The sequence below is a fragment of the Myxocyprinus asiaticus genome, chromosome 33 (genome assembly GCF_019703515.2).
Source record: "Myxocyprinus asiaticus isolate MX2 ecotype Aquarium Trade chromosome 33, UBuf_Myxa_2, whole genome shotgun sequence".
Taxonomy (NCBI): domain Eukaryota; kingdom Metazoa; phylum Chordata; class Actinopteri; order Cypriniformes; family Catostomidae; genus Myxocyprinus; species Myxocyprinus asiaticus.
Window position 1 is genome coordinate 25,322,407 of NC_059376.1, and position 17,250 is coordinate 25,339,656.

The 17,250-nt window shown below is 41.9% G+C and overlaps 1 protein-coding gene across 2 annotated transcripts in view; it reads right to left on the bottom strand.

The window, feature by feature from the left end:
* Positions 1–9,347: 9,347 nt before the first annotated feature.
* The window catches only part of LOC127424412 (semaphorin-3G-like), a 45,959-nt gene continuing 38,056 nt past the window's right edge, over positions 9,348–17,250 (bottom strand). For both annotated transcript variants that reach the window (XM_051669597.1, XM_051669598.1), the window contains exons 14-16: positions 16,682–16,907; positions 15,160–15,293; positions 9,348–10,915 (exon numbers count right to left, since the gene is read on the bottom strand). In XM_051669597.1, coding sequence (XP_051525557.1) covers positions 10,451–10,915; positions 15,160–15,293; positions 16,682–16,907 — 825 coding nt within the window. In that variant the 3' untranslated portion in view covers positions 9,348–10,450. The remainder of the gene's footprint in view (positions 10,916–15,159; positions 15,294–16,681; positions 16,908–17,250) is intronic.

Below are 17,250 nucleotides of genomic sequence, written 5' to 3' on the forward strand. Positions count from 1 at the left end.
GGGGTGGAGCTAGATTCGTGGGTGATGTAGGCGCATCTGTCTCCAGTTTGCGTTCTGTCATTCTGCCGGTGTCATTCCACAATGTTCAGAGTGGGACGCATTCTCCCTGTGAGAACATTTCACCGGCTTTTGGGGCTCATGAGGCTTCCGCTGTCATTCCCCTGGGCATGTTACATGCAAGACATTTTCAGTGTTGGATGAAATCCACAAAGGGACTTCAACCACTGAGGGTAGCCATGTCCTCATCTGGTCGGACGACAGGACGGTGGTTTCCTTCATAAATTGCCAGGGAGGAGTGCATTCTCATGGCACATTGCATAAATCGCCAGGGAGGAGTGCATTCTCATGGCACGTTGCATTCTTCTGTGGGAACGGGATAATGTGCTGTCTCTATGAGCTATGTATGTCCTGGGCTGGTTGAATTTGGGGGCAGATCTCCTGTCCAGACAGGGGTTGGAGAGTGGACATTACATCCTCAGATTATGGAATGAATCTGGGGAAGGTTTGGCAGAGTGGAAGTGGATTTGTTCGTGTCACGCTGTCCCCTCTGGTTTTCCCTCTCTCCACCGGCACTGCCGGGCATAGATGCATTGGTGCATCAGTGGCCGACAGCGTGCCTTTAAGCATTCCCACCAATCAGTCTTCTGCACAGTAGTTCTGCAGAGAGTTCAGGAGGATCAGGATTGTGCTTCTGTTATTGGCACAGTTTTGGCCATCTTAAGTATGATTTTCAACTCTGGTCTCTCTCCTGGAGGAAATGTCTCTGGAGATTCCAGTCAGAATAGACATATTGTCTCAGACTCGGGACAGCATTTGGCACCCCCGGCCAGACTTGTGGAAGTTATGGGTATGGCCCCTTAACTGGGTGCTCTTTTGAATGATGAGTTATCCCCCGCTGTGGTTGATACCATTCTGAGTGCTAGAGTTCCATCAACTAGGCAGCTTTATTCATTGAAGTGATGTAATTTTGATTCTTGGTGTACAGCACGAGGTGAAAATCCTATGTTGTCTATGTTGCCACTATAGCGACTGAGCATTCGCTTATCATTGGAGTCTCTGTTGGTAGACATACTCTTGTCTCTCGTTTTATGTGCAGGGTATGCAGGCTTAGACCTTTTCATCCCATCTGCATTCCCTTATGGGATTTGTCTGTTGTTTTAGAGGTGCTCTTGGGTGCTCTGTTTGAGCCCTTGGTTCGCTGATCATTTTCTGACACTTAAAACGACCCTGCTAGTAGCATTGGCATCATTTAAAAGGGTTGGTGATTTGCATGCCATGTCAATCAATCCCTTATGTATGGATTTTGCGCCAGGGTGTTCAAGAGTAGTGTTAAGACCTCATTTGGGCTATTTGCCCAAGGTCGTTTCTACATCATTTCGCTTGCAGACTTTTAATTTTCAGGCTTTCTATCATCCCCCATTTGAGACAGAGGAGCATGAAATATTGTATATGCTTTGACCAGTTCAGGTACTGCGAGTTTATGTTGATCGTACTAGCCAGTGGCATAAGTCAGAGCAGTTGTTTCTTTGCTTTGGTGGCCATAACAGGGGTGTTTCAGTGTCCAAGCAAAGACCATCACATTAGCATACTGATGCAATTTCAAGTGCTTACAAATCGCACAGTTTACCTTCGCCTTCAGGTATTAGAGCCCATTCTACGAGGAGCATGGCATCCTTATGGGCTTTGGCTAGAGGTGCGTCCTTGGAGGTCATTTGTATTGGGGCAGGGTGGTCCTCTCTGCATACATTTGTTAGATTTTATAATCTGGATGAGGGTTTGACTCCTACTTCCCAGATTCTCTCTGTTGGAACAGGAGTAAACTCATAATATTCTCTGTTTTATTCAGAGAATCTGAATAGCTTGCTTGTGCGCCACTACATGCTTGCCACACGGGCATAAACAGTTGGCAGCTACTGTTCGCATGGCATGAAAGTATATCGTTCCCAATGCGGCTCGAGTTCCTACAAAAGGGAAAGTCTCGGTTACGTGAAACGTAATCCTGGTTCCCAGAGTGGAAATGAGATGCTGCGTAAACTGGCTATACTCTCTAGCAGCTGCATAGGCTTGTGCCTTCCTGCAGAAAATCTGACTCGATAGCACCAAAGTGAGTGCTTTTGTGGAGACCATGACGTAGCACCCTAGGGGTTTCGATTAAGTGCCACCAGCCAATAAATTGCCGTGATTGTACGAGGTTTCCCAATGTGATTACGCAGCGTTTCATTCCCACTCAGGGAACCAGGGTTGCGTTTCATGTAACAAGAGTTGTTTTTCTTAGTTTTACGTCCCCATTACTGCAAAAGCACATTGCAGGTAGCAGGCGGCTGGTGTGTTCCTCAAATTAATATTTTCAAGGGAATTTAGCTTTGGTTCTATACGTCGAATCCAACAAACCTAGGGTCAGATGTAACATTTTGTAAGTCTCTCATGTATGTTTGTGATTGGTTAAATTTGTTTTGTTTTTTGTTTGTTTTTGTTCCTGTTTTTTTTTTTTTTTTGCTATTGATGTGGCTTTTTGTCAGTGGATCCTTGAATGCTGGTTTTCTTGCAAACTCATCACAGATGGTTTATTTTTGCTTTCCATGTAGAGATGTAGAGACTAAAATGCATTTTTTGAAAAGCCATTTTAAAAAATTTATAAGGAATTGAATCTTGGAATTACTGATTCACTTTTTGGATGGCATGCCTTGTTCAACAAAAGCTATCCTGTTGTTTTGTGCATTCTGTCTGTATTCCATAAAAACTGTCTGGTAATTTGTTGAAACGAATTTTTATTACATGAAAGCTATCTCGTAATTCCAAAAGGTGTATTGTGAATAATGTTGTTTGATATCTGCTGTAAGGTTGTTCAAACTACTCGTGGTAGGTCTTTGAAATTAATATGGAATTTCAACCTGGAATTATAGTTCATTTTTTGGGAATATGTGCTAATTGCCAACCATTTGTGCCTCTTCTCGCTCCGCAGACTGCCGGTGTTTACCCTCCCCAGTTGCACCCTGGTGTGATCTCGGTGGCACTGTGTGTGCCTATCTACTGTACTTGCCTGAGCCAGGCACCAGCCTGGTGTGGTGTGGCCGACTCATTTCATGTGCCTTCCAATGGTTTTTCCATAATGCATCCTACCCCCTACCCTCATTCCCAACCCTCATCTTCCATGCCATAGAGGCGGCCTCTGCCATCTGTGCTTGGCTCCCTTCATGCTCACCTGACACTGTGTCTTTTTAAATGTATTTTTCTCATGCAATGCAGAAGTTTTGACATTTTGCTGAAAGTATGTTTAATCCTCTCAGACACTGTGGGAAGCTAGAGTTTAGGATTTGCAAAGCCCACAGTCGGGTATGTCTCGGCAAACAACTGAAGCAAACCCACAGCAACTTTTCAAAATAGAGAGAGCTAGAGATAGAGTTGCATGGTTTATTGTCTTGACCTTAATGCGGTTCTTTTTGTGTTCCTTCCAGAGGATGCAGAGGAATTCGTAATTCAGCAAGTGAAGAGGAAAGCTATTCTCAAAGAGCTGAGGAATCAGAGGAGGTCGTGTGAAAGACTGGAGCTGATCTCCAAATTAGACCTCACCCTTCTCTCAAACTCATTGGCCACATTCTCTGTGCACATTTCCATTCCATCCCAGATCCAACAGAGGGACAAGGCCAAACAGCAGTTGTTCTGCTCATCTGTTTCATTCAAACTCAACTTTGTTTGTTCCCCCATACACACGTCAAGCACGAGTTCTGCCGAAAGCAGGACAGTGGGATTAATGTATGTATACAACATACCGAGACATAAGGCTGGGCACACCAATGCATGTTTATTTTATTTTATTTGTATTTTTTTTCTCTCTTCTCCTCTAAGCATGCACTTTTTGTTTTTGTTTTTCCACCGATTTCATTGAACTCTCCGACAAAGACTCTTTTTCCACATTTTGTTATGTTACAGCCTTATTCCAAAATGGATTAAATTCATTATTTTCCTCAAAATTCTACAAACAATACCCCATAATGACAATGTAAAAGAAGTTTGTTTGAAATCTTTGCAAATTTATTAAAAATAAAAAACGAAGATCACATGTACATAAGTATTCACAGCCATTGCTCAATACTTTGTTGAAGCACCTTTGGCACCAATTACAGCCTCAAGTCTTTTTGAGTGTGATGCTACAAGCTTGGCACACCTATTTTTGGGCAGTTTCTCCCATTCTTCTTTGCAGGACCTCTCAAGCTCCATCAGGTTGGATGGGGAGCGTCGGTGCACAGCCATTTTCAGATCTCTCCAGAGATGTTCAATCGGGTTCAAGTCTGGGCTCTGGCTGGGCCACTCAAAGACATTCACAGAGTTGTCCCGGAGCCACTCCTTTGTTATCTTGGCTGTGTGCTTATGGTCATTGTCCTGTTGGAAGATGAACCTTCACCCCAGTCTGAGGTCCAGAGCGCTCTGGAGCAGGTTTTCATCAAGGATGTCTCTGTACATTGCTGCATTCATCTTTCCCTCGATCCTGACTAGTCTCCCAGTTCCTGCTGCTGAAAAACATCCCCACAGCATGATGCTGCCACCACCATGCTTCACTGTAGGGATGGTATTGGCCAGGTGATGAGCGGTGCCTGGTTTCCTCCAGACATGACGCTTGCCATTCAGGCCAAAGAGTTCAATCTTTGTTTCATCAGACCAGAGAATTTTGTTTCTCATGGTCTGAGAGTCCTTCAGGTGCCTTTTGGCAAACTCCAGATGGGCCGTCATGTGCCTTTTACTGAGGAGTGGCTTCCGTCTGGACACTCTACCATACAGGCCTGATTGGTGGAGTGCTGCAGAGATGGTTGTTCTTCTGGAAGGTTCTCCTCTCTCCACAGAGAAACGCTGGAGCTCTGTCAGAGTGACCATCGGGTTCTTGGTCACCTCCCTGACTAAGGCCCTTCTCCCCCGATCGCTCAGTTTGGCCAGGTGGCCAGCTCTAGGAAGAGTCCTGGTGGTTCCAAACTTCTTCCATTTACAGATGATGGAGGCCACTGTGCTCATTGGGACCTTCAATGCTGCAGAAATTTTTCTGTACCCTTCCCCAGATCTGTGCCTCGATACAATCCTGTCTCGGAGGTCTACAGACAATTCCTTGGACTTCATGGCTTGGTTTGTGCTCTGACATGCACTGTTAACTGTGGGACCTTATATAGACAGGTGTGTGCCTTTCCAAATCATGTCCAATCAACTGAATTTACCACAGGTGGACTTCAATCAAGTTGTAGAAACATCTCAAGGATGATCAGTGGAAACAGGATGCACCTGAGCTCAATTTTGAGTGTCCATGGCAAAGGCTGTGAATACTTATGTACATGTGATTTTTTTTTTTTCTTTTTTCTTTGTAATAAATTTGCAAAGATTTCAAACAAACTTCTTTCACATTGTCATTATGGGGTATTGTTTGTAGAATTTTGAGGAAAATAATGAATTTAATCCATTTTGGAATAAGGCTGTAATATAACAAAATGTGGAAAAAGTAAAGCTCTGTGAATACTTTCCGGATGCACTGTGTGTATGCTCTGGATAACAAGTGAAGGCTTTTTTCACAGAAATTTCTTCCGTTTGAATGTATTCATTTCATGATGTGCTCCCTCTCTCTTTCTTTTCTTTAAAAGGATTGCTGTGTTCACATACTGGGAATCTGACTTGTAATAAGAATTGGATTCTTAGGCCTTGTGTCCACCAAAGTGTTTTTTTTTTTCCTGAGGCCAGTGTATTTTTTCAGTTGTTTGCAATGGGAGTGCCGCGCATTTAAAAAAGCCAGCAGCATGACGAGGCGCTGAGCGTCTGTTCCACGTTGAGTGTTGCGCGCTTGCCATTTTTTTCTGGTCGGCAAGAGTTGAAAAATGTTCAAATTTGGGTAAAACGCAGCGCTTGTCACTGTTACTTTTTACCCAGCTGTCCAGTCACAGTGGAGGAGGGGCGGGACAAATACCACACCGACCTACCATCACATCCTACTTGTACAACGACTGAACAACAATGGAGGAGAAGTTTGCTGGTCTCTGAGTTTTTATGTCTGTATCAGATGACATTCCCGGCTACCACAATATTAAAATGAAAAATGATGCTTCAGCCTTCTCTTCATCCAGAGCAAGGGTCAGAGCAAGTACTCTTAAATTAGGTACTTGCAACTTGTATTGCTTCCGCGGATATTCTGTATCATAGGAACCAAAGAGTCTCAGCTGAAAAAATGCTGCATCTCCAAGTGCTCCCAGCTGGGCATTTTCAGAAGAGTGCCTGGCATTTTCAGCTGGCAAAAAAACACTTTAGTGGACACATGGCCTTACTCAGACTATGATTGTGAAATGGCTGGACTCGCTCCACTGGCAGGTCAAAACAACAGCCTGCACTCCCCCCTCCTCTGTCGGATGTATCCGTCCTCCCTCTGCCATTGGCAGCTTTGGACGAATCCAAGTGTATCTGCATGAACTTCCCACATAGTCTATCTGATATTCCAGAAAGTGTATCTACATACCAGAAAGTGTATCCACTATTCTCAGAAACTGTATCCAATATTCCAGAAAGTGTGTCTAGCATTTGAAGAAGTGTATCTAGCATTCCAGAAAATGTATCTAGCATTCCAAAAATGTTATCTAATATCCTATAAAGTGTATCTCATATTCCAGAAAGTGTATCTAGCATTCCAAGAAGTGTATCTGATATCTGGGATACATTTCTTTAAAAGGGTAGGAGGGTTCACAGTCCCAGCCTAAGTGGGGAAGGGAACTCCAATGTCAGAGAGGCAGTCAAGGAAGGTCCCCTGGGACTTTGATTCAGTGCTTGAGATCCAGAGTCCCACGGGGTGCAGAGTCTCAGTCTACATGTGGAAGGGACCTCCAAGGACAATGCTATTGCTCCACAAAATGTATCCAATAATTCCATAAATGTCTTATTTTTAAAAATCTTTAAAACCACTTTCTTTTTAAAATAGATTTGTAAAGTATCATTATTTATTCTAGTAGAGATTGAAAGAAGGCAGTGCGGAGGAAATATCAGCTAATCCAGCAAGAAACAGGAGCGAAGAAGTGCTTTGCTGAACTTTGTTTACCTAGCCATGTATAATAAATAGTTCGTGCTTGCTGGTCATGTGCAAGAGGTGAAAAAAAAAAAAGAAAAAAAAAAAACTGGTAACCCTTTACAACAAGGTTCCATTTGTTAATATTAGTTAATACATTAGGTATCATGAACTAACAATGAACAATATATTTATTACAGAATTTAGTAATCTTTGTTAATGTTAGTTAATAAACATAGAATTGTTCATTGTTAGTTCATAGTGCATTAACTAATGTTAACTAATACAACTTTGCATTTTAAAACTGTATTAGCATATGTTGGAGTTAACATTAACTAAGATTAATAAATGCTTAATAAGTATTGTTCATTGTTTGTTCATGTTAACTAATGTTGTTAACTAATGTTAACAAATGGAACCCTATTGTAAAGTGTTATCAAAAAACTTAAGAATCAGTAGCAGGCTATTTACACTGTTTAACTCAAGCACTTACATTTACAGTTATGATACTGGTGTTTTATATTTTATTGCCTAGTCAAGATACGTTCTAAATTAAAAATAATTGTATAAACTCCAATTACATTTAAACACGTTAATAAAAATGCTTTTCTTTTACACAGTATAAACTGATGAAATTAAACCAAAAGGTAATAGGTAGTAGATAAATAGGCTTACTACAGAAAACACAAAGAAGCAGGGCTGTGAAACAGTAGCTCTCTCTCTCTCTCTCTCTCTCATCCTCTATAATGGTCACACAGCATCTGCTTTCAGGACTGCTGTATTAAAAATAAAATAAATTATCAAACAAAAATAATGTGAAAGACTTGGCCTAAACAACTGTAATGTAATGCAATTATATTTGACAAAAAAATTAAACCTAGGCTTAAGTCGGCCTATACGGTATGTATTTTGATGCTCTAGACAATATTCTTATTACTTATTCATGCAGCTATGCTTATTAATATGAAAACTTTCAAGACGTATTGTTGCATGAATAAAAAATAAATAAACACATTAATTTTCCACACCTGTAGTAAATTATGAAGCAATCAATGCATAAATTGTGGATCTTAATCTTAAGTAAAAAAATTTTTGCAAACAGCTTCATGTCTATCTTTATTTTTGAAATGATAGATAATAAGTTTACATCTAGTGTATAGGATAGGTTGCATTTGTAGATTTCATTCTGGTACAATTCTTCACACCCCACCCACACCGGACCTCTAGCCTTAGCAATTAGCTTTTTAGTTCTGAGAGAGAATACAGTATATTGCACCTCTTGTCCATTAAATGATGCAAGCATATCAACCTGCTAACTATATCTCATTTAAACACATTTGTGCCTCGGTTTGGTGGTGTTTCTTTTCTGGCTAGGTCTGGTTTCGAAATGTCTTGAAAGATTTTTATAGCTGTTTTACTGTGGTCTGTTCACCAGCAGTTATAGCACAGGCGCTTGGTCTTAATGTCAAACCACATACTGACTAATGCCAATAGCATATGACCTCACACTGAACAAAGTAAACGTTTTATATATTTTTTATATTGGCAAAGAGATTCTCAAGGAAAAAAGAACTTTTCAGTCCAACATGATAAACAAAAGCCTATTTACGCACACACACTGAATAAAGAACATCTGTAGTGGCCACACCCAACCCCTGGGTTCCTCTAAGGGTGGGTCAATGAAAGCTGACCTAATCACTCGCTCTGTGGACTTCATAAAGCACAAACCCATAAAATCCTCTGTGAAATGTTTTATTTATGTATCACTGAACCAAACATAGGTCAGAGTTTTCTGCATGCAAGGAATCGCTTTTAAATAACACATAAATATATCAGACAACCCGGTTAAAACACTGCATTCTTGCTGTGTATATTTTATCTACAGAGAAAATTACTAGAGAGCTAAGATCAGTGGGAAATTAAACTGTGCATGTTACTAATGTTCAACATTCCTTTCAAATTATCACTTTAATTAATGCTTCAACACAGTCATTTAAACTGATCTTCGAAGCTTTAACAATAAACAGCTGAAGGCATATGAAGGCAAAAATAAATTCAAATCAGAGCAGTGCTGCTGTACCAGTTCTCAAAAAGCTCATTTTCAATGCAACTATTCTATGCAGTCATATCTGTTAGGGCATTGAAAAAATAAATGGAATAATGGTTTTTCCCTGAAGTTCTAAAATGACATGGAAAGTCTCTGAGCTAGATCTCTCACACAAGAATGTTTTCAGAGAAAAAGGTCATTTTTTCAGAGAAAGCAGTCATTTCTGACTATAAATAAATAAACATGGTTCAAGTGATGCAGGAGTTTTTAGTTAAAAAAAAAAAAAAAAAAAAAGAAAACAGTGATAAGGCTATACTGAAGCCTCAAAGCACATGCAGCTTTAGGATCAATTAACAGTCTATGGCTAATCCTAGTCAATTTTGAGGAGCTCTCTAGCTCTGCATCAGTTATAAAGCTTTATACAGTATATGGTGTAAAAAAAAAAAACAAACAAACAAAAAAAAAAACATTACATTGCAAAAAAAAAAAAAGAGAAAAAAGGCTGTACAGTTCTGTAGCTCATGATCACAATCATATAGTGTTTCAGAGATAATAATAAAATAAAAAAAATTCTGTTAAAGTCTCAACAGTTGTCAACCTATGATTTAGTTACAAGAAAAATATTTTAATTAGTCCACACATTTTATTTCTTTACAGCTTAATACACTGGCAAGCTAAGCTTTGCTGAGCACAGCCACTTGAGTAAAAGTCTCTGTTTGAGCATTGTGCCCAGTTTTATCATGGCCAAACACATCTTAAAAGAATGTATGTTTTTTTACACCTGTTATAGCAGTGGCAGCTCTCCAAACTAATTAAAAACAGCCAACCAGTCCCATCCTGTCTACCCTCATTTGTTCCAGTAAAAAAAACTTTTGCAGCTGTTAAATACTTAAGTGAGACATTAGCCACGGTGTACTGTGGGGTGATGGGGGCTTGCGGCCATGGTAACAGGAATGAAAAGAGACACCAAAGAATTCCATTACAGTATCTGCAAATGATTTTACTTTTGTCAAATGCCTCATCTTGGTTTAATTTAATAAAAAATAAAACATTCATTTAAAACAGCAGAAAAAACTAAAGGTGCATGTGTAATCTGTTATACCGGAGCAAATTTGTTAATCAGTCAGCACCACCTGCTGAATATTTGTCTCAGTCTACCTGTGAATAGACCTTTCGTCTGTGATTCATTTTGCATTTTTGTTTGGCATTTGGTATGAATAGGCCTTAACAAGAACAACATTTGCACCGTTAGAAACACAACAATGCCTACAATATTTTACATCATCACAAAGTGTGTGTTCATTTGTGTGTAAGAGCATAGGGCTAAAAGTCCACTTTCCACTGGAAGTCCTACTTTCTCCATCCTGCTTGAGGTGTGCATTTTACTCAGCTGTATGGAGGTCCCTTGGAGAGCGGATTCGCTCTCCCGTGCTCTTTTGGATCTGTGCTTTCCGCACAGAGTCCTGCACTTGCCGATATTTGTCCATCATGCTTTTATGTTTCCTCCTTAGCTTCTTATTACACCAAACACGCTCGCAGTACTGCTCCATCTGCGGCAGGTTTGAAGGACCAATCAGCTGCAAGACATCCTTAAACCATGCCCTTGCTGGACCACGATTGGCGGGGCCTATGTTGGCAGGGCATGGTGACCACACCTTATATTTGCTGTCACGTGACAGGAGGTCTGAAAGGGTGTCAGCATGTAAGACGTCCAACCAGAAGCGAGAGAGGGTTTGTGTAAATCCATGTTCCCGAGAACGACACACATAAATACCTTCATCCTGACGTAGCACGTGCCGGAATAACAAACCATTGTCCGTATTAATGATACGTTCATCTAATACCACCTAAACAGAGAGAAAAATAGAAATAGGGAAATTATCTTATGATACAATCACACTTTATCATTTTTATAAGAAATGTCTAGGCAAAAGATATGCAAATTCTAAAATTTACTTTTCGCGACACCTGCCAATATTCAGTGAATTCAGAAACTTTACCAGCCATAAATATTTCTATTACATAAGAAAATGTATTTTGCATTATCATTATTAAAAATGTCTTGGTTACTTTTGTAACCTCCGTTCCCTGATGGAGGGAACGAGATGTTATGTCGATGTAGTGACACTGGGGTCGCCATTGGGAGCCCCAAACACCTCTGATCTTTGAGAAAAGGCCAATGGGAATTGGTGAGTGGAATTTGCATGCCACTCCCCCAGACATACGGGTATAAAAGGATTGTTGTGTGCCCACCAGGTCCCTGTGCGCACACAACAAGTCCCAAGAGTGAGTTAGAATCAGCCAGTCGTCAAGATAATTGAGGATGCGGATGCCCACTTCCCTTAACATGGGGAAAGGGCTGCCTCTGTGACTTTCATGAAGACACGAGGTGACAGGGACAGACCGAAGGGGAGGACTTTGTACTGGTACGCCCGACCCTCGAAGGTGAACCACAGAAAGGGCCTGTGCCGATGTAAAACCAAGACTCAGAAGTACGCATCCTTCAGGTCTACCGCCGTGAACCAATCTTGATGCCGGACGCTCGCCAAAATGTGTTCCTGTGTCAGCATTTTGAATGGTTCAGTTCTCGCAGGTCCAAGATTGGCTGCAACCCACCGCCTTTCTTTGGTACGATGAAAAAGGGGCTGTAGAACCCCTTCTTCATCTCAGCTGGAGGGACAGGCTCTGTTGTGTCCTTCCACAGAAGGGTCATGATCTCCGCATGCAGGGCAGCGGCAATCTTGCCCTTCACTGAGGCAAAACGGACGCCGCTGAACCCTGGCGGGCACCTGGCGAACTGAATCGCATAGCCGAGTCGGACGGTCTTGGTCAGCCATCGCGATGGGTTGGAGAGCTATAGCCATGCCTGGGCGATGGGACGATCATGTCTGACGTACCTGTGGGTGGGGCCTCACGGCGGGGTGGAGCAGGAGACGCCATGCCGAGGGGGCTCGGATCCCGAGCTCGTGGCTGTGCTGAGTCTGGGGACATCGAAGCACTTACCTGGCTCCGGATACCCACCAAAGGACTGGTCAGCGACGGGGAAGGAGGGGATCCATCCTTGTAATCCATCACAACCGCCTGGGCGTGGGTGTGTTTGTGCCGCAGCTGGGCGAGCAAGGACGGGGGGCCCGCCTCCGCAGCACCGTGCCTGCCGTAAATGTGCGATGTCCGGCAATCATGATAACGACGGCTGTAAACACCGGGTGTGTGACCCGGGGAATGAGGAAACCACTCTTTCTGAAAATTTGGGTACCGCAGCCCCTCGGGTATGCAGCGAAATCAAAAGAAAAGGCGACAAAAGATTCTCCTCCCAGCCCTCCACCGGAGGATGGAGTGGTCTGCTTACCACCTCCAGGCCTGTAGCGGGTCTCCACATCCCTAGATCACCCGTCTCAGGGACGCTTAGAAGAGACGGGGGCCGTCTGCTTCCTGCGGGGGCTCTACGCCGGGGCCGGGCCGCTGGCCCAGGCTGCGGCAGAGCTGGTGTCATTGCAGATGTCATAAACCTACAGGCCCTGGATGGAAGTCTCAGACGATTCCACCAGGTGGTGGCATTTTGCGGGCACAGGTGCACCGCAACCACATTGCCCACCTGGGGCATCGCTGAGTACCCCCTGGCAGCCCCACCATTGAGGGTAGTGAGAGCAGAGGAGCTCAGAGATCGGGTTTGGGTTTGGGCAGTGAAAGGTGCCTGCCACGATTTCGTGAGCTCCTCATGCACCTCCGGGAAGAATGGGACCGGGGCGGGGCACGGCCGTGAGCGGCGCTCCGAGCCCAGGAACCAATCATCAAGCCGCGAGGGTTCAGGGCAGGGTGGAGGGTCCCACTCCAGCCCGACGCTCGCAGCCGCCTGGGCAAGCATGGCCGCCAGCTCTGCGTCGGCCTCAGACTGGGCAACCGCAACCGAAGGTGGGATCCCGCAACCGCAACCGAAGGTGGGAGCCCAGCCAAGTCCTCGGCGTCAGACTGGACCAGCCCACTCACTGATGCTGCGATCGAGAGCTCATCCTTTTCGCAAGCCCTAAATGAGACTGTGATCTCGCCCTGAGGCGAGCCGCTGGTCTCATCCCAGAACTCGACCGTGGCAAACGAGCATACTGGGGAATGGGAGGTCCGTGGGGGTTACCCAGCGGAACTGCTCCCACTGGGGACCCTAAATCGACCCCAAAGCTAACCAACACGGCCTCATACCCGTAGGTAGAAGGACCGGGGCGGGGAGCGGTTGGAGTGGCTTTTCCCTTTAAGAAGGAAAGCCACGACCGCAATGTTGCCCTTTGTCACACTCTCGCAGTGAGAGCATGAGCCATCCACGAACGTTCTCTCAGCGTGTCTGAGCCCAGACACATGAGGCAGTGATCGTGACCTTCAGAAGCGGGGATGTAACAACCACAACCAGAAAATATACACAGACGGAAAGACATCTTTAAAAAGACGCTCTCCGTCAGTGCCACTCTTTTAGAGAAATTTTACTCTTTTATTTGCAAGAATATATACTCTTTTAGGCTGTCGAAGCGCCCAGGGGCGTTCTCTGCACTCAGTTGGTGCACGAGGGGGAGAAACTTCTATAATGCGGTGAATTCAGCTCGCTGAAACACAACTGCTTGGATCCAAAGAAAAAATCTGAATGAGTGGTTGCGAGCCAGCTCCTTTTATACCCGTATGTCCGGGTATAACGTAATAATAAGTAATAATAAGTTTAATTTATATAGCACCTTTCCAGAGCTCAAGGATGCTTAAATCTATGATTGTCTCTATGACAGTGGAATTACTATACTGTTTACCTTGCATATTTGTGGCAACAACAGAGATGTCACTTGCACAATATACTAGCTAGTCGCAATGAAAAACTCTACCTCTCATTAAAAAAATAAAAACATTATACACAAATTCTGGTGACTTCACGTGAGTTATTAAAAATTATGTTGCAGAGGAAATGCACATATATGTTTGTCATATGGTATCATTTTACTTTTTATTTGGAGCCAATCAAATGTTTCGTTCTTGAGTTATTTGAGAAAATGTGCTACTACTGTTTGGTGGCCATTTTGGAAGTTGCTCCAAAAAATCACTGTTTTCGAAGACCTCAAAAAAAGCTATTTTACTGGAGTCAGATTAACGAACTAGATGAGGAATGATAAAAAATGAATAAATTAAGAGATTAATAAATCAAATACAACTTGATGTGATTTATTTTCTTTATATTTAACAGCAGTACATTGCATTTGAAAAGATGGATTTCATGAGTATCTGGAGCAAATGTAGGACACTGCCTGAGTGACGCTTACAAAGATAGATGCCATAAAATATGTTTTTTTATATAAAAACTGCTGATAACCACATTAAATTAACATATTTAAGAAGCCTCTTGAGCTCAAACAAAATTTAGTGCTCTGCCTGTATTATAATCCAGAAATGTAACTTTCTTTTCAAGTGAGTTTATAAGGAACAGTGCAATTACCATCTACTAATTATTGAGATTTATTTTCCATTGACCCCTATTTATCCTAATAAGTCCACAGAGTAAATAACCCATTGAACCTCACATAAAAAAATTCAGCTCTAAATACTGAATCTATTTTCTTTGCAGGGAGAAAATGAATAGGCAGAGAAAAAATGATAAGGACTGTCAAAATATGATTAAAACTTGCATGTTTGAGGTATAAATCTAAAAATGAATCAAAATTTAGGTGTTTATTTAGTCAAATGTAAATCATTTAACATTTTAAAAACATAGTGGGCTTATTAACAACACATGTTGGCTTAAATGGTACACATGCTCCTTACAGCCCACTCCAGACTTTTCATGTTTAAATTAAATAAAGTAACTTCATTTTGTCAGTTTATGACAAAACATAATATGAGTGTTTATATGAGAGATTAATCTTTGAATTAATACTCACTTTATTGGAAGGCTGTTAACATTTCTATAAGAAAATATGTAAACCTTAGAAATGGGTGGGCATAATTAGGTCACTTATGTTGCCATTTTTAATAAAGTTAACTGCCATCATAACTCCATTTTATCAACACGCATTTGGCACTTGAAGAGCGTTAATTCTGGATCCTGTCCTTATGTTTTGTCTCTCACCTCCTGTAAGTAGTCATCTCTCTGAATATGCCAGGTGACGGTGGCCTGTGGCGATCGGGGGACACACTCAAGGAAGGTACTGTTGTTCTCAGTGCCATAAACTACCTGTTCTTTTGACAAATCCAGATCCTCCACTACAGAGAGAACACAGATTATTACAAACACTTTAACACACTCGCACACACAATTTTTACGCAAACGTCCTCAGTTAAAGGTCAGTGAAGAATTTTTTTATGTGCATACACATATAATCCCTTTTCATCACCATCATCGTCACTCTTAGGTGTGGAAACACTTCACTCGCACCTCTTTTGTTCTTTCCTCTCATTCTCTCTCTCCTTTGTAATGAAATATCTTGAGTGATTAATTTATTCACCTCTCACTGTCAGTTCCTGTGTTTCACACTGAACACAGTTTGAGGGTTTGACATATTTAAAGGGACAGTTCAACCAAAAATGAAAATCCATTTACTCACCTTCATGCCATCCTAGATGTGTTTGACTTTCTTTCTTCTGCAGAACACAAATGAAGATTTTTAAAAGAATATCTCAGCTCTGTGGGTCCTCACAATGAGAGTGAATGGGTACCAACATTTTGAAGCTCCAAAATGCACATAAAGGCAGCATAAAAGTATTCCTTAAGACAGTGGTTAAATCTATATCTTCTGAAGTGATATGATAGGTGTGGGTGAGAAACAGATCAAGTCCTTTTTCACAATCAATCTCCACTTTCACATTCTTCTTGTTTTGTTTTTGGCTATTCACATTCTTCATACATATCGCCACCTACTGGCAGGGAGGAGAATTTATAGTAAAAAAGGACTTAAATATTGATCTGTATCTCACCCTCAACTATCATACTGCTTCTGAAGACATGGATTTAACTACTGGAGTCTTAAAGATGACTTTTATGCTACCTTTATGTGCATTTTGGAGCTTCAAAATTCACTCTTATCATGAGGACCTACAGAGCTGAAATATTCTTCTAAGGATCTTTGATTGTGTTCAGCAGAAGAAAGAAAGTCATACACATCTGGGATGACATAAGGGTGAGTGTATAATGAGAGAATTTTAATTTTTGGGTGAACCATCCCTTTAAGACCCAATGGGTAAGATGACAGATTGCCCTTCAAACCCCATTAATCTTGGGCTAATAAATGAGCAAAAGGTGTATTGAAGTTTCTAACTTAAATGATTAAACAATTTAACTTCAGATCTCTAAAGGAATTGCACTTTTGCATCACTGTCACATTAATGAGCTCTTTGACATGTACGTAAATGGAATTGAAGTGCTCAGAGGAGACTGTTGCATTGATATTCACACTGCATGGCTGCACTCCTTTAAAGAGATAGTTCATCCAAAAATGAAAATTCTGTCATCATTTACTCACATTGTTCCAAACCTGTATGACTTTCAGTCTTCTGTGGGAAAAAATAAATCCTTTTGTGTTTCAAGAAAGAAAGAAAGTCATACAGGTTTGGAACAATGTGAGGGTGAGTAAATGATGATATCTCTCTCTCACCACTGAGATTTTGGTCTGTGCATTGCACCACTGGGTTTGCATGTTTGATGTCTTGTCTCCGGTAGCGGCGTTTTGTGTTCGGCAGGTAGCGTGTGCATGTGTGTCCATCCCAGGCACAGTAGGGATCTCGAGCCAGGCAGCACTCGGCACACACTTTACCATACATACTACAGCGGTGCAGGGGCACCTGGACAACACCTGTCTGTGAGCCCACAAATAGAGTTTGCTGGAAAGAGAGAGAGACACAGCAGATATAGTTGAATCGTATCATAATTCTATTGTCCAAAAATGAAAATTCTTTCAGCATTTTCTCACCCTCATGTTGTTGCATAATTCAAAATTACTTTCTTTCTTCCATGGAATGCAAACTGAAACGTTTAGCAGATGCCCTGGCTGCTCTTTTCCATTCAATGAAAGTGAATGGGACTGGGGTTTTCAAGCTTCAAAAAGGACAAAAAAGTACCTTGAAAGTTGTACTTATGACTCATATGCTATATTCCGAATCTTCTGAAGCTATACGATAGCTTTGAGTAAGAAATAGACCACATTTTTAAATCTTCCCCTCTGCC